At 31.9% G+C, this 23856-nt stretch overlaps 2 protein-coding genes across 3 annotated transcripts in view; both read right to left on the bottom strand.

Annotated features, from left to right (window-relative positions):
- Positions 1-4968: 4968 nt before the first annotated feature.
- Positions 4969-6289, bottom strand: LOC126879782 (gastrula zinc finger protein XlCGF49.1-like). The gene has a single exon (XM_050643040.1). It carries the CDS (start codon positions 6257-6259, stop codon positions 5597-5599), a length of 663 nt encoding a protein of 220 aa, XP_050498997.1. The 5' UTR covers positions 6260-6289; the 3' UTR covers positions 4969-5596.
- Positions 6290-6380: 91 nt separating this feature from the next.
- LOC126879781 (gastrula zinc finger protein xLCGF3.1-like) overlaps positions 6381-23856 on the bottom strand; it is a 164461-nt gene continuing 146985 nt past the window's right edge. The window contains exon 3 of one of the 2 annotated variants that reach the window (XM_050643037.1): positions 6381-6861. In XM_050643037.1, coding sequence (XP_050498994.1) covers positions 6689-6861 — 173 coding nt within the window. In that variant the 3' untranslated portion in view covers positions 6381-6688. Of the gene's footprint in view, positions 6862-13534; positions 16984-23856 lie in introns of those variants that run through there. The other variant, XM_050643033.1, reaches the window with a different exon arrangement.

The following is a 23856-nucleotide window of genomic DNA, read 5'->3' on the forward strand; positions in this document are numbered from 1 at the left end:
TGCCACGTTCTGTGGACATGACCTTTGATATTTACTTTGTGATCAGTCCAAGGTATTTGATCTGTGATAGAAATACTTTGGTCGGTAGTTGCATTGCTTGCTAGAGAGTCCACTTCCTCGTTGCCAATTATTCCCATATAGGAAGGTACCCAGATGAAGAAAATATCTTTCTGTTGATTCTGTAGATAAGATAATTCTTCTTTGATTTTGAGAAGAATAGCGTGAGTTGTATATAGCTGTTTTATCCCAAGTAATGCGCTCATTGAATCGGTGATAATCACAAATTTGCTTTCATGAATAGAACCACATTTTTTCATTGCCTGGTGAATTGCTGTAAGTTCTCCGGTACATATACAACAATTTGTTGGGATTCGTACGGTAGACTTGATGTTTCCGCAGATATAAGCTGAAGCATGTCCTTCATCACATTTGGAAGCATCAGTGAAGATTCGATGAGTTGTTGGGTATTTGGAAATTAAATTTTTAAAAGCTTGCTGGATAAGGAAAGGATGTGTGGAATGTTTAGGGAGATCTTTTAGAGACATATCTATTTTTGGAGGTTTGATCATCCAGGGAGGAAAATTTACATGAATGGGTATAGTGAGACTGAACTGTTCTAAATTAAAACCAATACGTTTTGTTCGCTCAGGAAATGGTAACATATTTCTTGCAATGTTTTCGTAATGATCAGAAGATATATTTGTTCTGTAGAATATTGTTGAGTAGGTTACGTTGCTTTTGTTTGCTGAAATTCTGGCAACGTAATTCAGTGATAGAAGTTGCCTTCGTTGGCTTAAAGGGAGTTCATTAGCCAGAACTTGTAAACTACTTACTGGACTAGTTCTTGTGGCACCTAAAACCAATCTCAAGCACGTATTTTGAATGTAGTCAAGTTTTTTTAAAGATGTTTTGTTAGCAGTATCGTAGCATAAACAGCCGTAGTCTAATTTACTTCTTATTAATGATCTATATAGATTAAGTAAAGTTGTTGTATCAGCCCCCCAAGAGGTATTTGACAGCATTTTTAGTAGGTTAATTCTGGATTGGCAAGAACGTTGCAGATTCGTTACGTGGTTTTTCCATTTTAAGTCACGTTCAAAAGAAAGTCCTAAGAAATTTATTTCTTCTGACTGCTTCAGCATAACTCCGTTAAGTGTTAATTGAATATTAGGATAGTCTTTCCTTTTGCTAAAAATTAAATAACGTGTTTTTTCGCCAGAAAATATAAAACCCGTGTTTTGCGACCAGTTTTCAATTGTATGTAAGGCCGTTTGCAATATATGTGATCCCAGAGTTACATTATTTGTTTTTAGATAAATGACTAAGTCGTCTGCATATAGGCTAGTAAATACAGGCAGCTTTATTTGATGTATAATACTATTTATTGCAATCAGAAAGAGTGTAGGACTTAGAGTAGATCCTTGTGGAGTGCCATTTTGCAGTACTCGTCTGGAAGATGTGAATCCATTGGCTCTAACTCGAAAAGTTCGTGTTTCTAGAAAATTTTTAATAAACGACAACATATGCCCTTGGACATTCCATTCTTGAAGTGTTTTTAGTATAAGATGTCTCAATGTTGTGTCAAAAGCTTTTCTTATGTCAAAAAATACGGCAATAAGTTTTTGATTGTGCAGAAAAGATTCATGTACAGCTGATTCAAGGGTTATTAGATTGTCTGTTGTGGATCTACCCGTACGAAATCCACTTTGTCTGATACTTATTAGGTTATTGTTTTCGAGATACCATTTAAGACGATAATTAAGGATTTTTTCTAAAAGTTTGCAGGTACAGCAAGTAAGTGAGATTGGACGATAGGAATTTGGATCGTCTTTTGGTTTATTATATTTAAGGATTGGAATTATAGTTGCTTGCGACCATAGATCAGGAAAGTCGTGCTGAATGAAAATATTATTAAAAATATCAACTAATATTAGTTTTGTATTTAGAGGAAGATTTCGTAAGAAAAGAGGGTGGATATCATCAGGTCCTGGCGTCGAATTTTTTGCGCTTAAACAAAATTCTAATTCTTGAAGACTTATGGGTTTGTTTATTGGATTGTCGCTCTCGGTGATTTGTATATTTGACGATTCCATTAGATTTTTATATTCTAAAAAAGATATGCTATAGTTGGAATCACTAGAATTAAGTTCATATATATCTGCTAGTATTTCTGGAATAGCTACCTTGTTTGAATGAATTTGGTTATTGTATGATAGCGTATCTATGCCTCGGAAGTATTTTGTTCCTTGTATTCTGCGTACTTTGTTCCATATGTCGCCTATGGGAGTGGAAGGATTTATTGAAGCCACATACTTTTTCCAACTGTCTCGTTTTCCTTTCTTGATCAATTGTCTGCTTTTTGCTCTGAGATTTTTAAAAATTATAAGGTTATCGATAGTTTTATGTTTCTTATAAACGTTGAAAGCGTGTTTAGACAAAGTAAGTGCTTGCGCAATTTCGTTATTCCACCAAGGAACTGGCTGCCTTTTACTAGATTTTGTTTTTCCCACTGCGATTGTTGCTGCAGAAATAATAATATTATTAAATAGTTCCAGATTTTCGTTTGCGGTATTGGTTAAATTAAAGTTGTTTGTTTGTCCTTCTATAAGTGTTCGATACAAATCCCAGTCAGCTGACTTTATTTTCCATGTTTGGTGAATTGGAAAAGTCAATATATCATTAGTATCTATGTTTATTGTGATAGGGAAATGATCACTATCATATAAATACCCCAATGTGTCCCAGTATAATAAAGTAGCTAGCGACGGACTGCATAAAGAGAGATCTATAGCTGAAAATGTACCATTGTATGAATTCAACCTAGTAGATTTGCCAGTGTTCAGTAACACTAAATTTAAATTGTCGATGAGATTGTTTAAGAGATTACCACATTTGTCGGTTTTGTTACTTCCCCAGGTACTGTTGTGACAGTTAAAATCGCCTAATATTATTTTTGGGTGTGGAATTTGGTTTAAAACATTGCTTAGTTCAGTTATATCTAAATCAGTAGGATGAGGTAAGTATACGTTGCAAATATTAATTTTCATTTTGTGGGTGACTGACACTGCAACTATTTCCAGGTTTGTTTGCAGTTGTATTTCGGTTGACTCTATGTCATCCCTTACGAAAATTGCTGTTCCGCCGCTTGAATGATCTGTAACTCGGTTTCTTAGAAAAGGAACATAATTTTTTAATGTTACATTTTGATGTTTGAAATGGGTTTCTTCTATGCATATGACTAAAGGAAGATAATCGTTTATAAGAAGCTTGATGGATTCTATATGGGTAAAATAACCATTGAGGTTCCACTGTAATATGAATGTATTATTGGCCATTTTAACTATTTACTTGAGAACTTGATTCGTAGTCAGTTTCGTCAGTAGAAGAAAGACTGCTTAGAAGTAGTTTCTTCTTCAATCTGGTAATATTGTTTTTTAAACTTTTATTTTGTGTTTGAGAATATATAAAGTTTAGAATTTCTTTGATTTCATCGCTTTCATTTGAATAATTTTTAGCAATAAGTTCAGGATGTTTTGAGTGAAGGGAATTTGACAGAAAATCACATATTTCATGAAAAGAAAGTGTGAAGGCAGGGATTCTATTTTCAATTTTTTCTTTAATTTCATTGAGAATATCTGGAATAGAATCTTGAGTTTTAGGCTTTTTATTTTTTTGTTTTTCAGTAGTGGGAGGAGGTAGGTCATTTTCAAGGATTTCGGGAGAAGTGGAAATTTGTCTTTTAGTAACATGAATAGCTTCAGAGATTTTTCTATCGCTTTCAATTACTGAATCTTGGGATATTTGTGGTTGTGACGAAATCTGTAGTTCTTTGTATGTTTGTAAGGAAGTGGTTTGGTCGTTTGTGGCTGATGTTAATTCGTGATTTTTTGTGATGTTAAGTTTCGGTTCCTTTAATGTCTGGGTACCTTCTTCGTGTTCTTTCCGTGGTTGTTCTTCTGGCTGGCTATATTCTTTATTGGCAGAGTTGAGTACGTTCACTGGATGGTCAGTTTCCGTTTGATTAATTGGACTACTTAATGATGATAAAGAAGGACAGTCAGAATCTTGATGTCCGACCGTCTTGCATCTGGAGCAGTTTAAACCGTCTATGGAAATGTATATTCTATATGATGTATTGTCGAATGAAATTAGGAATGAGTCAGGAATCGATGCATTTTCTAAAGGACTTATGAAGATTTGCCTTCTAAAGCTAAGCACGTGGCTGTATTCCGGGTCTTGCATGCCTACTCGTAGAAACGTCATGTTGGAGACGGATTTTATACCCATAGTTTTTAGATGGTCTTCAATTATGCTATTAGGTATAGTAGGACATACACTTGATATGATTAATCTCTGGGCAGGAGTTATTAATCTTCTTACTTCAATTTGGTTGCCGTCAATAATTACATGTTTGTGGGAGCTAAGAAATTGGTCAACTATATATTTAGACGAGAGGTAGATGCAGATGCAGTTGTTTGCGATTCTGGATGCCCAAATAACGTTTTTGGGCTGTACTATTGATCCAACAGCTTTTACATATTCGAAAACTTGTATTCCTTGTATGGTTGAAAGTATGATACCTTGGTCTTTTGAAGGATGTTTAAAACTGTTTAATGCATGAGAGTAAGAGATATGTGACGTAGTCGGTGTATTTCGTGAAGTAGTAGCTAATTCCGGTTCAGCCATCGTCCCGTTGAAAATTTACATGCATTGGAACAGCGGATCTGAAGCCGGACCTGGCCTCTTAACAAAATTAGACGGCAGCCTAATTACTTGAATCAGCAAAAAGTTGTTGTCGATAATCGATAATTTGGATTGAAATCGATAAAATATTGCCTTTTAACTTCTGATTTTATGGTTAGATATAAATAATGCAATTTTGTACTCACAGAATCGTTGGTTTTTTAACACACTGTCACATTTAAACTTTATCTTGCAAACAATGTAAAAATTAAATTATATTTCAACTTTTAACTACTTGAATTTATAAATTTGTCAGGACCGATATAAAGCTGTAAGATTTGCTTGCTATCAGGTCCCTATTTTATTTACTCTTTTTAATAGGAATTAACAATTTCAGTATTATCTTAAGTATCTTCTCTCTTGAAGTATAAAATTAAAGCAAATTAAAAAGAGAAAAACGAAAAGTTCGAGATACAAAGTTTTTTGTTTTTTTAACGAAAAGTCTAAATATTGTTTAGTAATTTTATTGTTTAATTGTAGTAAACTTTGTATCTCGGACTTTTCGTTTTTTCTCTCTTTACGAGAGATGTCGCTGATTTGCGTCTTGAAGGTGAATTATTGCAGTCTCAGTAAGTTCCATTAAATAAGTCAGCCTGTTGGTGTTTGGTTCAGAGTTGTGACTGCATAGCTCCATTGATAACGCCCGAGAGGCAGAAATAGCTATCTGGAGATGGTGGTCCAACTCTGAATCAAATAAAAGCAAAAACAGCCTATTTTCTAAAGCAAATTACTTCGCATGTGATAGTTTTTGTCATTAGTATGCACTGATACATATCTTTCTAAGCCCTTCTTTTTTGAAAATTGTTTGCTGCAAATATCGCACGCAAAAGGCTTTTCTCCAGTGTGCACTTTTCTATGTTGTTTTAAGTTGCAGTCGTGAAAACTGTTTGGTGTAAAGTTCACTTGCAAAACGTTTTCTACAGAATGTATGTGCCTTTAAATTAAAACGTTGTGCAAACAGTTTGTGGCATATTTCACATGCAAACGGTTTTTCACCGGTATGAACTCTTAAATGCCTTTTTAAATTAAAACTCCGTGAGAATTGTTTCACGCAAATTTCACATGTGAATGGTTTATTTCCAATGTGTACTCTACTATGTTCTTTTAAGTAAAAATCTCGTGAAAACTGTTTGGGGCAAATTTCACATGAAAACCGCTTTTCTACATAATGTACTACCATATGTACTTTTAAACTAGAACTTTGTGAAAATCGTTTGTTGCATATTTCACATGCAAATGGATTTTCACCAGTGTGAACTCGTAAATGCACTTTTAATTCGGACTTCCGTGAAAATTGTTTGGTGCAAATTTCACATTCAAAATGTTTTTCTACTGAATGTACTAATATATGTGAGTATAAATTAGATCTTTGTGAAAACTGTTTGTTGCATATTTCACATGCAAATGGTTTTTCACCAGTATGGACTCTTAAATGTCTTTTTAAATCACAATTCCGTGAAAACTGTTTGGAGCAAGTTTCACATGTAAACTGTTTTTCTACAGAATGTACTACCATATGTTGTTTTAAACCAGAACTTTGTGAAAACTGTTTGTTGCAAATTTCACATGTAAATAGTTTTTCTCCAGTGTGAACTCTTAAATGTATTTTTAATTCGTATCTCTGTGAAAACGGTTTGGTGCAAATTTCACATGCAAATAGGTTTTCTCCAGTATGAAATCTTAAATGCACTTTTAATTCGGAACTCCGTGAAAACTATTTGGTGCATATTTCACATGAAAATGGTTCTTTACCGGTATGAACTCTTAAATGTCTTTTTTAAATCATAACTCCGTGACAATTGTTTCATGCAAATTTCACATGTAAATGGTTTTTCCCCAGTATGCACTCTTGCATGTTCTTTTAATCTGGAATGTTGTGAGAACTGTTGGTTGCATATTTTACATCTTAAAAGTATTTTCCCGTTGAGAATTCTTTCATGTATTTTTACAACAGCCTTGCAGACTGCATACTGTTCAGAAAAATTTCTGATATAAAAGGTTTTTCTGTGGTGTTCACTTTCATGGCGTCAGTTAAATACTGGTTCAATTGACTACTTCCGTGATCATCTTGTTTTAATATATTACTTGGATCAGTTTTTATATCTTCACACGAAAAACCTAAAATCACAATTATATATTAAATCACATCACAATCACATGAGCTATGACTATAAAGCTATTAGTTTTATATGTACTGTGATGACGTGTACTAAAAACCGGCATAATAGCGCAGAAGACGGAATACATAATGCATTGTGGAATAAACATATATGATACTAGTAAAGGTGAGAAATTATCAAAAGAATCTATAAATTTACATTATGTTGTTAGTTTTCCACCTTTAGACGTATCGGATAGTGAGAGGAGAATTTGATCAAATTCTCCTGTGACAGTTTGACTCCGATACGTCTAAAGGCGGGAAATTATCAGTAGTAATTGCACGAGAGCTCTAAAATTATCGAATTTTTCCCGAGTGACACTTTGACAGTTTTAATTTCACGACCCGAAGGGGAGTGAAATTATGTCAAAGTGGCACGAGAGAAACAATTCGATAATAATTTTAGAGATCGAGTGCAATTTGCTGCGATTATTTCATGAATAAAACTGTTCAAAACCAAAATTTTATTGTAATTTATTTATATAAGTACAAATTACTACAGTTAAATACACAGTTTTTACAAATATTTGACGGTTGAAAGTAATCACTTTTATAACTTTTAAAACAGTAATTGTCATTAATGTCACTAAATGTATTTTTTCGTAGCAACGAAGGGCATCTTACGTAATATACTTGACTACGAGATATTATCAAAAATTATCACTTTAATTTTGATTTCTGTAGCTTTCTATTGGTCAGAATCTCCTATGAATGAAATAATCAGTAGTAATTGCACGAGAATTCTAAAGACGAGGGCAACAAGTCGATAATAATTTTAGAGATCGAGTGTAATTCACTGAGATTATTTCATGAATAAAACTGTCTTTTTAAATCATTTTAACTAATATTTTATTGATATCTTCACCTGAATATTTGCTAAATCTGTCTCTAGGTGTTCTCTGTGACAAGTTGTAAAATATTAATTGTCATTAATGCAACTGAATGTTCATTGCGTAGTAACGAAGGGCATCTGACGTCATGCTTCACGACGGGATATTATCAAAAATTATCGGATATAATATCACAGGAGAGTGAGAATAAATTGACAATAATGCGACAGTTTTTCGAAAAATTGTTGTCTGGCAATAGACATGAGAGCCCGCAGGGCTCAAGTGTCTATTGCCCAATGACAACAAATTTGAGAAAAAAATGAAGCATTATTTTCTTATTTATTCTTACTGTCGTGTGATATTCGTAATATTAATTTTTAATACTTACATATAAAATTCAAGTCTTTGTATAAAACCAGTCAGTGACATTGTTCCCAATTAATGTGACAAACATTTTTCAACTTGTCAAAGTGAAAAGCACAGTTTAGCAAATATTTGGATGAAGATATTAATAAAATATTAGTTAATTTATTTATAAATACAGTTTTATTCATGAAATAAGCTTACCGAAGTAAATCGAGCGCTTAAATGTGCCTATTTGTGTTCTCCTCGTGACAATTTGACATTAGATGCAGAACTAAAAGTATACTATGGATATTTTCTTTAATGTGACAGTTGTCAAAACTACGAAACTGGTTGCCATTAAACAGAAACAATCTACGTAAAAAAATTCTATCGGCAATTTTCTACAGTAGATTATTCCCAGTATAATTTTAATCTGATTGGACAGAATTAAATACGTGATCAAAAATTTTACTATACGATTGGAAGTTAAAATCATTAAAAAATAATCGCTTTAATTTTTATTTCTGTAGCTTTCTATTGGTCAGAATCTCCTATGAATGAAATAATCTGTAGTAATTACAAGAGTGCTCTAAAATTATCGATTTGTATCCCGAGTGACATTTTGACAGTTTTAATTTCACGATCCGAAGGGGAATAATAACAGGGTAGTGATGGGGAAGACAAATCGAATATTTTTAAAGGGCTCGAGAGTAATTCGGTAAGATTATTTCCTGAATCAAACTGTCATCTTAAATAATTTTAACTAATATTTTATTGATATCTTCACCTGAGTATATTTGCTAAATCTCTTTCTTAGTGTTCTCCGTGACAAGTTTTAAAACATTAATTGTCATTAATGTCACTAAATGTATTTTTGCGTAGCAATGAAGGGCATCTGACGTAATACTTGAGGACGGGACATTATCGAAAAAAATTATCAGTAGTAATTGCACAAGAGCTCTAAAATTCTATATTAATTTTAGAGTTCGAGTGCAATTTGTTGCGATTATTTCATGAATAAAACTGTTCAAAAACAAAATTTTATTGTAATTTATTTATGTAAGTACAAATTAGTACAATTAAACACAAAGTTTTTATAAATATTTGACGATTGAAAGTTATCACTTTTATAATTTTTAAAACAACAATTGTCATTAATGTCACTGAATGTATTTTTTCGTAGCAACGAAGGACATCTGACGTAATATACTTAACGACGGGGAATTATCAAAAATTATCGATTTAATTCAGATTTCTGTAGCTTTCTATTGGTCAGAATCTCCTATGAATGAAATAATCAGTAGTTTTGACAGTTTTCATTTCACGAGCCGAAGGCGAGTGAAATTATGTCAAAGTGTCACGAGAGCAAAAATTCTATATTAATTTCAGAGGTCGAGTGCAATTTGTTGCGATTATTTCATGAATAAAACTGTTCAAAACCAAAATTTTATTGTAATTTATTTATGTAAGTACCATTAAACACACAGTTTTTATAAATATTTGACGATTGAAAGTCATCACTTTTATAATTTTTAAAACATTAATTGTCATTAATGTCACTGAATGTATTTTTTCGTAGCAACGAAGGGCATCTGACGTAATATACTTAACGACGGGAGATTATCAAAAATTATCGATTTAATTTAGATTTCTGTAGCTTTCTATTGGTCAGAATCTCCTATGAATGAAATAATCACTGTAATTTTTATTTCTGTAGCTTCCTATTGGTCAGAATCTATGAATGAAATAATATAATTTAAATTTATGGAATTCTATTGATAATTTCCCACATCTAATATTTTACAACGTATTATGTTTACTGTCTTTTCCGTTATTCTGCCGGTTATTAACGCACTCATCCACTGTATTACTTTAATACCTATGCAAAATCTAACTCTCTTTCCATGGTTCTCAGAGAACGGCTTAAATCTATCAATTGCCAAATCAACAGTATATGTCTTTACAAGACACAACCTTCCTATAAACCAATCCGATAAGACATATTACTTAATGACCAATCTTTTATTTTCAAAAATCATGTCAAATACCTGGGCCTTATCCTGGACAAAAAACTAACGTGGAAACAACACATAGAATATATGCTGGATAAATGCAACAAAGGTAGTAACTTCCTTAGAATGACAACTAGAATGTGGTGGGATTGCGATGTTGAAACATCCTTATTGTTTTACAGAGCTTATATACGATCCAATATAGATTATGGTGCTACTCTCTATGGTTCTGCGTCCAAGAATATTTTAGAAAAATTGACATTTTTCAAAATTCTGCCTTGAGGGTCTGCTTAGGTGCTATGAGATCTACCCCTATACAACCACTACATGTTGAAGCTTCCGAGCCTCCTCTTGGGATTAGAAGAAATTTGTTAAGCGAAAAATGATTACTCAAGATACATTCAACAAATTCCGAATTATTTTCCAGTATACGTCAGCTTAACGAACCACAAATACTGGATTAAAAAACCTTCTCCACCTCTGTCCACTTCATTACAGAACAACCCCATTTTTTCAAAGGAATTGACCACCATAGACAAAAACCTAGACTACTTTGCCCTCTTCCATAAAACTGAAGTAATAATACCTACATACAGTGAAAACAACAAAATCAGCAACAACATCCTGAGATCTGGGTTGAACTGCTACAATGACGCCACATTAATATATCCAGATGCGTCTAAATCGATAGAAGGAACTGGCTGTGCTTATTTTTTACCCTCAGGAGGTTACGAATTCAAGTACAAGCTTCCCAATGAGTTTTCAGTTTTCTCGGCGGAGTCATTGGCCATTCTCGAAGCGTTAAAATATGTCAAAAACTCTGATATTAAAAAAACGTTAATCCTTTCAATGTCTTTCAGTTCTACAGAACATAAAAAATACTTTTTTGACAAAACTTTTAGCAATCCTTATATATTTTTAATAAAAGACCAGTTAGAGCATTTAGCTGATTCTGGATTCAATATAACATTTATTTGGGTTAAGGCACATATTTGACTCACAGACAATGAATATGTAGACTATTTAGCTAACACCAGTGTAACATCAGGTTTTTTATTGTCTTATCATTTATATGTATCAGATGCTATTACAGTTTTTAAAAGAAACCAGCTATCGATATGGCAAGATCAATGGAATCTTTACTGCTTCACAAACAATACTAGATACACCAATATACAACCATTTATTCCACAAACTACTTGGTTTAAATTTTTTAAGGCTCCACGTAAATATATTAACACCATAAATCGACTACGCTTTGGACATGCGTGCTATCCAAGTCATTTATTTAAAATAAACGTGATTGAAGACGATAATTGCAAACATTGCGGAAAACTGGGTGATCTTGATCATCTTTTTTGAATGTATTAAGTTTCATCAGCATTCAAACTCCCTCTATCAAAATTTAATCAAAATTAATATGTATCCACCATTCAATATTCAATCTCTGCTGGCTACAGGCTCGCAACAAATATAAAACATCATTATAAATTTCATGTCAGACACATGCACGGTTCTATAAGATTTGTACGCGGGTATGGAATATTTCATACCTACTCGTGTAGAAATTTAGATTTGCACCCTTGGTTTCTCCTAAGTGTTATAACACCTAATCCATGGTCCAGTATTGTTTGTATACTAAAAATGTCTTGATGGGCCCCTAGACGAGAAGCAAGTGACCCTGTATTTTCCTAGTCGTATTTTCTTCTATTAATTATCCGTCGATTTCGTATTAGGGATAGGATTGTGTATTTGTCTGACTGAAAAATCTATGGCAACTGGCTGAATGACTAATAAATGTCGATGCCATAAAAAAAATAAAAAGTAAATTTTATGACAATTATTGGAAAACGAGTTGTAGGAATTCTCTCCAGTGAGGCTTCCTTTAATATACATATACAGTATGTCCTTGTAAGTTGGAACCATATGGAAAACTTTTTTATTATTAATTTTACGAAAAAAAGTTATTCTTCATAAAAAGATCTGCATGGTCTAAAACCTAAGATTCATTGATAAAATTTCAAATTTTATGAATATTATACGAGGTACGCCGAAAAATATGAATTTCGCTCAAGAGTAAACTAGCTTTATTTTTCAGAATATTGAAAATTATTATTATGAAAAGTGTGGAATTTTTTTTCTTTGGAGTTGTATGACTACGGGCCCTTCAAGGTTCATTCGCCGATTCACCAATTTTGCTCATTTATTTTACAATATATTTTCCTATACCTATCTACTTAACATTTTCTATCCTACTTATTCTACATACTTTATAAGAAATGACCACTGGTCAGTGGGAATACCACATCAGGCAAAAACACAGGTTTACTTATATATTATAATAGATTTTAATTTCGGTCTTTACGTTAGTTAGTTTATAATTTTAATTTTTATATTTTTAATATGTTCTATAAATAATTACATTAATTCTGTATTATTAATTTGTGATAATATATATGTTGTGTGGAATTAAGAACTATATTCTAATATGTAATAACATCCTTCTAATTAAAAAAAAAAATTGAAAAATTTTCTTAACTTGTGGATAACCAACATTATTTTCAGATATGATTTCAGTTATTTCAATTACGATAACTCTTGTATTATTAATTTTACGAAAAAAAAAGATTCTTCGTAAAAAATTCTGCATGGACTAAAACCTAATACAACCATCTTTTATCAAATTTTATACGAGGTATGCCAAAAAAGATGAATTTGGATCAAGAGTAAAGTACCTTTACCTATAGTTCAGAATATTTTAATTAGAAGTATGTTACATATTGTAACATAGATATTAATTCTAAACAACTTTTTATAACCACAATTTTCGATATTGTGAAAAATAAAGGCATTTTTATTTACTCCTGAGCGAAATTCATATTTTTTGACATACCTCGTATAAAATTGATAATTTGATATAAGATGGTTGTATTTTAAGTTTTAGACCATGGAGAACATTTTATAAAGAATAACTTTTCCGTAAAATTAATAACAAAAGAGTTATCATAATTGAAATAACTGAAAATACAGTTGAGTCCACGAGTCTTTACCCGTGCGTCATTTATACCTGTCGAGCTAAAACACATATTTGATAACTCAAATTTTAACCCGTAATAGGAGCAGTAGCTACTTACTGTCACTTATTGTTGCGTTTGACTTATTTCGTATGCTTTAAATGATGACGCACGGGTAAAGACTCGTGGACTCAACTGTAATGTTGGTTATCCGTAATTTAACAAAAGATTTAAAAAAAAAATTTTCTATTAGAAAGACGTAATTGCATATTAGAATATAGTTTTTAATTACAAACAACTTTTCATAATAACAATTTCCAATATTGTGAAAAATTAAGCTACTTTACTCTTGAGCGAAATTCATATTTTTCGACATACCTCGTATAATATTCATAAAATTTTATATTTGATGGTTGAATCTTAAGTTTTAGACCATGCAGAGCTTTTTATGAAGAATAACTGTTTTTCGTAAAATTAATAATAAAAAAGAATGTATGTGTACTTTGTAAGCACGCAAGAAGTTATACTTCTATTATTATGATTTCAACGAAATTAATATACTTAACAGGTTATTTGTATTTTATTTAAATATTAAACTAACTTTCTTTACCTACCACTTTTAAATTTTTTTTATTAAAACGATACCAAAAATATAAAAAAAAGAACATGAATCGTCCGGGATTTGAACCCGGGACCTCTTGATCTCCGGTCACACGCTCTACCACTGAGCTATATCCCTTTTGTTTTGACAGGTTACAAGATTTCTCATACATACTGACAAATTTAATAGACCAAGTGGTATACAAAAATACTTTAAATAATATACTTACTATTATTATAAAATCTTATTCTTGAGGAAGACAAATCCAAAGACACAAAAATTATAATAAATAATAAATTTACTAAGAACACTAATATATCCTTTTATATGATATAATATATAATATGACTTATTTGCGCTGACAGCGCTGATACATATCTTGAAAGATTAGCAACGAAATACATACTGTCTGTGTGCGCATGCGCCCGGCATTATAAAATTTCACTCTCGATCGTAAAGAAGTATAACTTCAAAAAGTTTTCCATATGGTTCCAACTTACAGGGACATACTGTATAATTAACAAACAAAGTTAATAATGTAATGGTACATGTTAACAAATTTTACTTAAATCTATTTAGTATGTCTGTAGGCATAAAACGCTTTAGTCGACGCACTTCGTCGTTGATATTAAACAGTTCGCGCACTAAGTGATTAGAGTGAGCACTAGTTTTGTTTTTGTATTTATCACTGTACTTTGTGACTTCAATTTTTATGGATTGAACTTGGAGGTCTTTTTCTATTATCTTGTTTGAAACATACCACGCAGCATTGGTTATAATTCGAAGAACTTTGTTCTGGAATCTTTGTACGATTTCTAGGTTTGAATTGCTAGCAGAACCCCATAATTGAATGCCATACGTCCATATTGACTTCAGTACGGCTTTATATATTAAGATCTTATTTGTTGGATTTAATTGTGATTTCCTGCCAATAAGCCAGTAAAGTAGTCTTAGTTTGAGTCCCAATTGTGTTCGTTTTGTAAATATACGTGTTCTCCATGTTAATCTTCTGTTAAGATGTAAACCTAAATATTTGATTTCATTTCTCTTTTTCTCTGAGTACTCATTTGATTATTTAATGACACTGCTGGACAAATACCTCTTCTTAGTGTAAAGGTAACATGGATTGATTTGGTCTCATTAACTCGAATTTTCCATTGTTTTAACCATGTTTGGATATTATTAAGGCTGGCTCGTAAGTTTCTTGAGGCAGTTACTGGATCATGATGTGAGGTGAGTATTGCAGTGTCATCTGCCAAGGTTGCTGTTATTGTAGTTCTTGACGTCGGTGGATCTGCAGTAAAGACCTGGTACAGCATTGGTCCTAACAGGCTGCCTTGCGGAACTCCTTATTTTATTTGGTGTAATTCTGAATGGTATTTAACTGAAAAGAATCTGTCAGATAGGTAAGATTTTAGAAGTTCATAATATGGATGAGGCAATAGGTTTTTCAGTTTATGGAGTATATCTTTGTGACATACTTTATCGACCGCTTGGCTTATATCAAGAAACGCTGCTGAGCAATATCGCTTATTTTCAAAGTCGTTGCTGATATGTTTTACTAATCTATGGACTGGCTCTATGGTTCCATATTCTTATCTAAACCCAAACTGATGTTCTGAAATGAGGTTTTTGCTATCTAGTATTGGTTTGATGCGTTTCATTATTAATTTTTCCAGCACTTTGGAAAGCACATTCAGTAAACTTATTGGCCTATATGATATTAATTATCTTATGTTGGCCTATGTGATGTTGACGTTGTTTAAAGTTGCAATGTTCTGCAAACTGTTTGGTTCAAATTTCACATCCAAAACATTTACTCCAGGATGTACTACTATAATATGTTCTTTTAAACTAGATTTTTGGGAAAATTGTTTGTTGCATATTTCACATGGAAATGGTTTTTCACCGGTATGAACTCTTAAATGCCTTTTTAAATCATAATTCCTTACGAATTGTTTCATGCAAATTTCACATGTAAATGGTTTTTCTCCAGTGTGTACTTTTCTATGTTCTTTTAAGTGACAATGTCGTGAAAACTGTTTGGTGCAAATTTCACATAAAAAAGGTTTATCTACAGAATGTAGTACTATATGTTCTTTTAAACCAGAGCTGTCTGAAAACTGTTTCATACAAATTTCACATGAAAATGGTTTTTCTCCAGTGTGTACTACCATATGTGCCCTTAAATTACAACTTTGTGAAAACTGTTTGTTGCATGTTTCACATGCAAATAATTTTTCACCTGTGTGAACTCTTAAATGCCTTTTTAAATCATAAATCCTTGAGAATTGTTTCATGCAAATTTCACATGTAAATGGTTTTTCTCCAGTGTGTACTACCATATGTGTCTTTAAATTAGAACTTTGTGAAAACTGTTTGTTGCATGTTTCACATGCAAATACTTTTTCACCGGTATGAACTCTTAAATGTATTTTTAAATCATAACTCGTTGAAAACTGTTTGGTGCATATTTCACATGCAAATGGGGTTTCACCAGTATGAACTTTTAAATGTCTTTTTAATTCATAACGTCTGGAAAATTGTTTATTGCAAATTTCACATGTAACTGGTTTCTCCCCAGTATGAAGTCTCAAATGTCTTTTTAAATCACAACTCCTTGAAAATTGTGTCATGCAAATTTCACATGTAAATCGGTTTTCCTCAGTGTGAACTCTTAAATGCAATTTTAATTCAGAACTCCGTGAAAACCGTTTGGTGCATATTTCACATGCAAAACGTTTTTCTAAAGAATGTACTATCATGTGTTCTTTTAAACCAGAACTTCGTAAAAATTGTTTGTTGCATATTTCACATGCAAATGGCTTTTCACCAGTATGAACTCTTAAATGTCTTTTTAAATCAAAATTCCTTGAAAATGTTTTCATGCAAATTTCACATATAAATGGGTTTTCTCCAGTGTGAACCCTTAAATGCACTTTTAATTCAGAATTCCGAGAAAACTGTTTGGTGCATATTTCACATGCAAACCGTTTTTCTACAGAATGTACTACCATGTGTTCTTTTAAACCAGCACTTCGTGAAAACTGTTTGTTGCATATTTCACACCCAAATGGCTTTTCACCGGTATGAAGTCTTAAATGTATTTTTAAACCATAATTCTTTGAGAATTGTTTCATGCAAATGTCACATGTTAAAGGTTTTTCTCTTGTGTTCACTTCCATAGCATCAGTTAAAGACTGGATCAATTGACTATTTCCGTCATCATCTTGTTGTAATATATTACTCAGGTCAATTTTTACATCTTCACATGGAAAACCTAAAATCACGTTTATCTATTAAATCAGTGTTTAGTCCTGTCGTCAGGGGGTACAACGGCCTCTTTTATTCAGATGGATTTACCCAAGTTTATTTTATGTATTTTGACCCGTAAAACACGAATTTTTTGGGTAACAGTCGATACGGATGTCGATAAGACCATATTATTCAGTAGAAGAATTTCTTAATCAATAACTGTAATAAGAAATTACTGTACCCTTTGTACAAGTAGTAAACTTTTTTATCTATATTTTTTTTATCTATATTTGGGTGTCACATGCAGCAGCCTAACTTGTTAAACTTATTAGTTACTAAGGTCGACTATGCAATTTGCAATTTATTTAAATTTTTCAATTGATTGTTTCTGTTTACTTCATTATTATTTTATTTGTGTTATATTGACGATTTATGTAATTTTAGTAAATAATTGTATTGTTAGAGGAAAGACGCCAATTATGGAATACCATTTTGTTTTGGGGATATAAAATAATATCTTTATAGAAATGAAAACAATTTAATGTTATGACACATCAGTCATACATTTTTATGTACATAGTAATTAAAAGCCTTCAATTAAATATCTTAATTAGGTAACAAAAAAAAATCGAACAAAAAAAAATCCCAAATGAGTAACCAAATATGGAATAGGTACCCATATATGGAATATAGGCATAAACCAACGTATCAATAACAAAAATAGGCATAAACATCTTAGATCAAATAAATTTAAATAAGAAAATTGTAAAAAATGAAAGAAGTAGCTTAATTCACTTGCAGACATCACAGATCCATGTATGAAACTCTGGACCAGCACAATCATAATGAGCCCACTTACACTTAATCCACTATTCCATAATTAGGCACCAACGACTGTCCATATTTGGATTTGTACACTAGTTTAAACTAGTATCAACATTTTTTCATGTCGAAATGTTGTAATTACAGAAGGTCATAAAATATCAAAATAAAGGTACTATTGATATACGCAATAGCATAACAAGTCTGTATTCATGCATAATAACCAATAATACTCGTTGACTATATTTACCTTTGAAATTTTCTGCGAGACGATAAAACAAAACGCGCCTGTCAGACACGTATCGTTCGCGCATCTGACACAGAGGTGTGAATACGATAATAAAGAGAGCGACTGAAATAGAGGGTGGTCTTGTAGTGCGCTTTTAACTTATATTTTCGGAGAAATCAAAGAATTCCGTATTAGGGCACTATTCCATATTTGGTTACTTTCCTCTATTGTTTTGTTTTCGTGACTTTTCATAAGCTTTGTCGATAAAATTGTACAATTTTCCATGACAATAAAGCATATTTCTAATTCTAATAAGATTGTTATAAACAAAGAACTTGAGGAATTACGTAACAGCGATTCTTCGCAAAACAGAACATTTTTTTGTATTTTTTGGGTCATTCTAAGCAAAAAATGTTCGTAGAAGTTTTTTCGTAGGATGCATAGTTTTCGAGATAAACGCGGTTGAACTTTCAAAAAATCGAAAAATTGCTATTTTCGAACCCAAATAACTTTTGATTAAAAAATAAAATAGCAATCCTGCTTACCGCATTTGAAAGTTCAAGTCAAATTATACTGGTTTTGATTATTTGCATTGCTAAAAATTAATTTTTTATTGTCAAACAAAGCTATAAACACATAGTGTTTGAGTGATTTTTTCAATGCATTTCTAATTTAAAATCAAATGAGTAGGCGCACCTACAAATATAACCTAGTAAATGAACGGGAAATTCGGCGATACCGTGTAATTTTCAGGGGCAACTCCGAATTGCATGAAAATTTGGATATAGGTTCTACTTACCCTCCACTTCAAAGTTGAAATTGTGCCGCTGGTTGCTTTTACTTGGGGGGTGACAGTCACCCCTTCTCGGAGGTGAAAAAACATACGTTCAAGATAAGACCGGAAATGGATAAATTGGACTCGGAGGTGAAAAAACATACGTTCAAGATAAGACCGGAAATGGATAAATTGACTGATTTTAATTAACTTTTGTTCTATAGAGTTTTTTACGTAAGTCAATACTTTTCGAGTTATTTGCCATTGAAAATGTTGATTTTTCGACAAAAAACTACGTTTTCAGACGGTTTGTCGCAAATAACTCAAAAAATAAATATTTTATCGAAAAAATATCCTTAGCAAAAGTATAGCTTATAAAAAACCCAAAAAAAGTGGTGTATCAGTAAAGTCTATCAATTAAATAAAAACAAAGTTGTAGCTCATGAAAAATACGTTCTTATTCGTCTAATTCCAAATCGAATATTTCAAGGTGAAATCACCGAAAAATTAAGCACTTTTCGGGAAAAATCCATTTAAACTTTTTTAAAGTGTTTATAAGAAGCTTTGTTTTAATTGCTAATAAAAGTTTTAGCATTAAAAATATGTGCGTTACGCTCAAAATAAATAAGTTACGCTCTTTTTTTTTATAAAAAATCACGAAAATCTCGCCGTGTTTAGCTCCCCAAACGAAATGAATCGCTACCGCTTTACAAACAATTTACTTACCTATCTATTTTTTATATGATCTATCAGTCTAACCGGTTTAAAGTGTCTATTTTTGAAAGGGTTATAATTGAGAAAGCTTGAATGGGTCACTAATCACGAGTGTATGCAAATTTTGAACAACCATATCTTAACCAATTTTTGTCTTACGGAGAAAGAAAATGAAACTAGCATATTTATAATAGCAAAACCTACATTTTTTTACTCTTTAATATTTTTCTTATCACTAATACTTAGTTATTAAGTTATTAAAAAAAAAATGAAATTTTTCAAAAACTTTTAGAAATTTTTTTTTTACTATAATACCAAATGTTTTCAAAACTAAGCACTTCAAACCTATCAAACTTACAGATCATATAAACAATACACATACAGTTAAAATAGATGGTAAAGACAACCGATTAATTTCATTTAGGGTGCTAAACAGAGGGAGGATTTCACGATTTTTTTTACAAAAAAAAAGGGGTCAACTTTTTTTTTCAGTGTAACTCGTTTATTTTTGATGCTGTAAACTTTTGTAAAAAACAAATAATAATCTTTTTTTCGATACTTTAAAAATGTTAATAAGGTTTTCTCGAAAAACGCTTCTTTCTTCAGTGATTTAGCGTTGAATTATTCGATTTGGAATTAAACGAATAAGAACGTATTTTTCATGAGCTACAACTTTGCTTCTACTCAATTTGTAGACTTTACTGGTACACCATTTTTTCGTTTTTTTATAGGCTACACTTTTGCTAAAAATATTTTTTTTTGATAAAATATTTACTTTTTGAGTTATTTGGGAAAAACGGTCTGAAAACGTAGCTTTTGTCGAAAAATCAACATTTTAAATCGCGAATAACTCGAAAAGTATTCACTTACGTAAAAAACTTTATAAAGTAAAAGGTGCTTAAAATAAGTCAATTTATCCATTTCCAGCCTTATTTTAAACACGCGTTTTTCACCCCCCGAGAAGGGGTAAATTCACCCCCAAGTAAAAGCAACCAACGGCACAAATTCAACTTGGAGGGTAATTAGACTTACAACAAACAGTAGACTTACAACTTCAACAAGTGGAGGGTAAGTAGAACCTAAATCCAAATTTTCATGCAATTCGGAGTTGCCCCTGGAAATTACACTCCAAAACGGTCATTTATTGGGCTAATAGGCTATTTTTACGTAGCATGCATTAAAACGCATGCATAGGGCACGTGAAACATTATTTGTTTATAGCTTTGTTCTTTGTTTGACAATAAAAAAATTAATTTTTAGCAATGTGTATAATCAAAATCGGTATAATTTGACTTGGAACTTTTAAATGCGGTAAGCAGAATTGTTATTTTATTTTTTAACCAAAAGTTATTCGGGTTCAAAAACTGCAATTTTTTGATTTTTTGAAAGTTTAACCGGGTTTATCTCAAAAACTATGCATTCTACGAAAAAGCTTGTAAGAAATTTTTTTGCTTAGAATGACCCAAAAAATACACAAAAATGTTTTGTTTGCCAAAAATCGCTGTTTTGTAATTTCTCAAGTTCTTTGTTTATAACAATCTTATCGACATCCGAATCAACTGTTACCCAAAAAATTCGTGTTCTACGGGTTAAAATACATAAAAAACTTGGGTAAGTCCATCTGAATAAAGGAGGCTGTTGTACCCCCCTGGCAACAGGACTAGTTACCGAATGAAACAAAAAATGCATTATTGGAAAAGGCAAATATGATGGCAGGGGAGCTCAAGTAGGGATTTTTGAAGTTACTCGAGCGAGTAAGATTATCACATGGGAAGAAACCTTGTACCCTGTAAATGTACCTCTACCATATATTGGCTCTTATTACAGGGGGTCCGAAAAAAAATATATCTTTAAAAAAAATCGAAATTGTCAGATTAAGATAAGGTAAGTTAAGTATATGCAGAACACTGTACTTATATTTCAAAAATCTGACGGTTTGAGCGGGGCGTAAGGAAATGGGTGAGTCACAAAGTTTCACAAGAAAAAAGCGAATATTTTGAGAAATAAATGTCGAAAAACTAAAAAATACCTCTTCTATATTTTTTAAAAATCTATCGAATGACACTAAACATTGTTAAACAGGCCAAGACTCACAAAGGGTTGTAGCGCCATTAGAAGGAGAAGAAGATAGATGGCGCTATAATTTTTTTTATATAATAAATTTCTATATACTATATATTAAAAAAAACAGTATGATTGTTTCACCAGGTATAGAATGACATTTACCTGTCTACCAATTATTATTACATCGATTTTCTTAAATAAATAATACTATAACAGTAAAAAATCACTTAAATCGGACAACAGGTTAAGGAAATTCCAGACATCTAACGTGTAACAATTCAGCGAGTGAGTCGATTATTTTGCTCTCAAGTGCAGTTTGTTGTAGATTAATTATTAGATCATACTATACTATTAATAAAAAAAGGGATTATAAGAGATCATGACAAATGATCTCGAATGTAAATGGTAAATGATAACGAAGAAAGACTTATTAATCTGTGTGAAAGTAATAGACTCGAAAAAATATGAAAAAAAATTTTTAAAAAACGCTTTTTTTTAGTTACGAGTGACTAAAATTAAAAATATTATAAAAAATCAACTAAAAAGCAAAAAATAAAAAATATTCAAACTCGAAGGATTAATCGAAAAAAACTGTTAGACAGATTAAATATACAACAAAAATCTCATAGTGTAGGAAACAGAGGTTGAACCTTGCAAAATGGACACAAGTACGGTTTTATTTTTTTTCTGGTATATCAAGGGGTGCTTATTATGAGACTAACTTTTTCTTAAAAAATTTCCCCCCGGAACCCCCATTTTCACCCCTTTAAAGGGGGTAATTTGTGGTTTTTGCGGAACGTAGCCCTTCCTGTACCTTTTGCAAAAAATGTCTTTTATAGAAATATGAAGAGGACTATATTTTCTACGATTTATTTTCCAATAGCATATGTCTATCACCCACCGTTTAGTGGGGGTGGGGCCCCAAAGTTGACAAGTTTTTAAAAAAGATATTTTAAAAAAATATATTTTTCCCTAACTGTAATGGAAATTAAGAAGAAATCCTGCGACAATTATTCACAAATAAGTGACTGATTTTTTGGTATAGGTTTCACTTAAGGATAATTGCCCTTTTTTTAATTACAGGGTGTTACATTTTAAAAAACCCCTTTTTATACCATCTGAACCGTTTATGCTAGAGTAAAAAGACTTTCAGCGATTACCCATGTACTGGTGATATTTACAAATTTGTATAATGCACCCCCATTTTTTCCCCGGAACCACCCAAAAAAAAGAAGAATTAATAAATAAAGTGATTTTCTTGGAATCCTTCACACACACAATGCCTTTTATTAATATACTTTATATATAATTTTGTGCACGTTATTATTACCCATGCATGGACACCAAAAGCGATTTCCTAGTGCAACCCCTGTAGCCAAAAAAAAAATAAATAAAATGGGGGGTTGAAAAAAAATATTTTTTTTTGCTTTTTGATCCATATGGGCATATGCTTCATCAATAGCGTTTTTCAAAAATGTATATGGTTATTGCAACATCCCTGCGGAAACCACCCCTATCCTTGAAAATATACTGCAGAAACTACCCCTATCCATTGGCGAGCATGTTTTTACGATTTTCTCATTACCTATGCATTCTTTTAAACAAAACTTATACAAGGTTAAAGACCACTATTTACTCTAAAAATTAAGTCCCATTCATTTTTTTCGTATAAGCAACCGTTACGGCACAGTGGCGCCGTAAACCTCAGATATGCTTTGGCGGGCTCCAGTTTTTGTTGTTTTTTTTTCGTCACCTGTTTGTTTTATTAATAAAGTACTTATGTAAAATAAAACAACACAGTGCAACCTACAAACCATGACCTATGCACATTTTACATTCTTTGCGCCCCAAAGCCACAGTGGTGGCCCAAAATCAATTTTTGCATATTTTCGCCACCTAAACGCATTTTATTGCATTAGTGCTACCTTAAAAGCGCAATATTCACCCTTAAGTGGTCGCGAAGCAGTGGCGGATCCAGGGGGGTGATGGGGGCGATCACCCTCCATCTCAAACCAAGTGATATTATATTTAAAGATTATAAAAATATTCATTTATTTTTATAGAAATACTTATATTATTTTTATAAGAATGGCGTACTTTTTATGCTTTAGCGACAGCGGCGGATCCAGCATTGTTAAGAGGGAGGTGCCAATTGGCTAAATTTCTATAAAAATAAATGAATATTTTTATAGTCTTTAAACATAATATCACTTGGTTTGAGAGGGGTTGATCGCCCCCATCACCCCTCCCTGGATCCGCCACTGCTTAGCGACCACTTAAGGGTGAATATTGTG

Source organism: Diabrotica virgifera, chromosome 2 (assembly GCF_917563875.1).
Source record: "Diabrotica virgifera virgifera chromosome 2, PGI_DIABVI_V3a".
Lineage (NCBI taxonomy): Eukaryota > Metazoa > Arthropoda > Insecta > Coleoptera > Chrysomelidae > Diabrotica > Diabrotica virgifera.

Bases quoted from the DNA above. Each gene is read 5' to 3' on its own strand.
- LOC126879782 (XM_050643040.1), bottom strand. From the start codon at position 6,259: ATGGTAGTACATTCTGTAGAAAAACAGTTTACATGTGAAACTTGCTCC.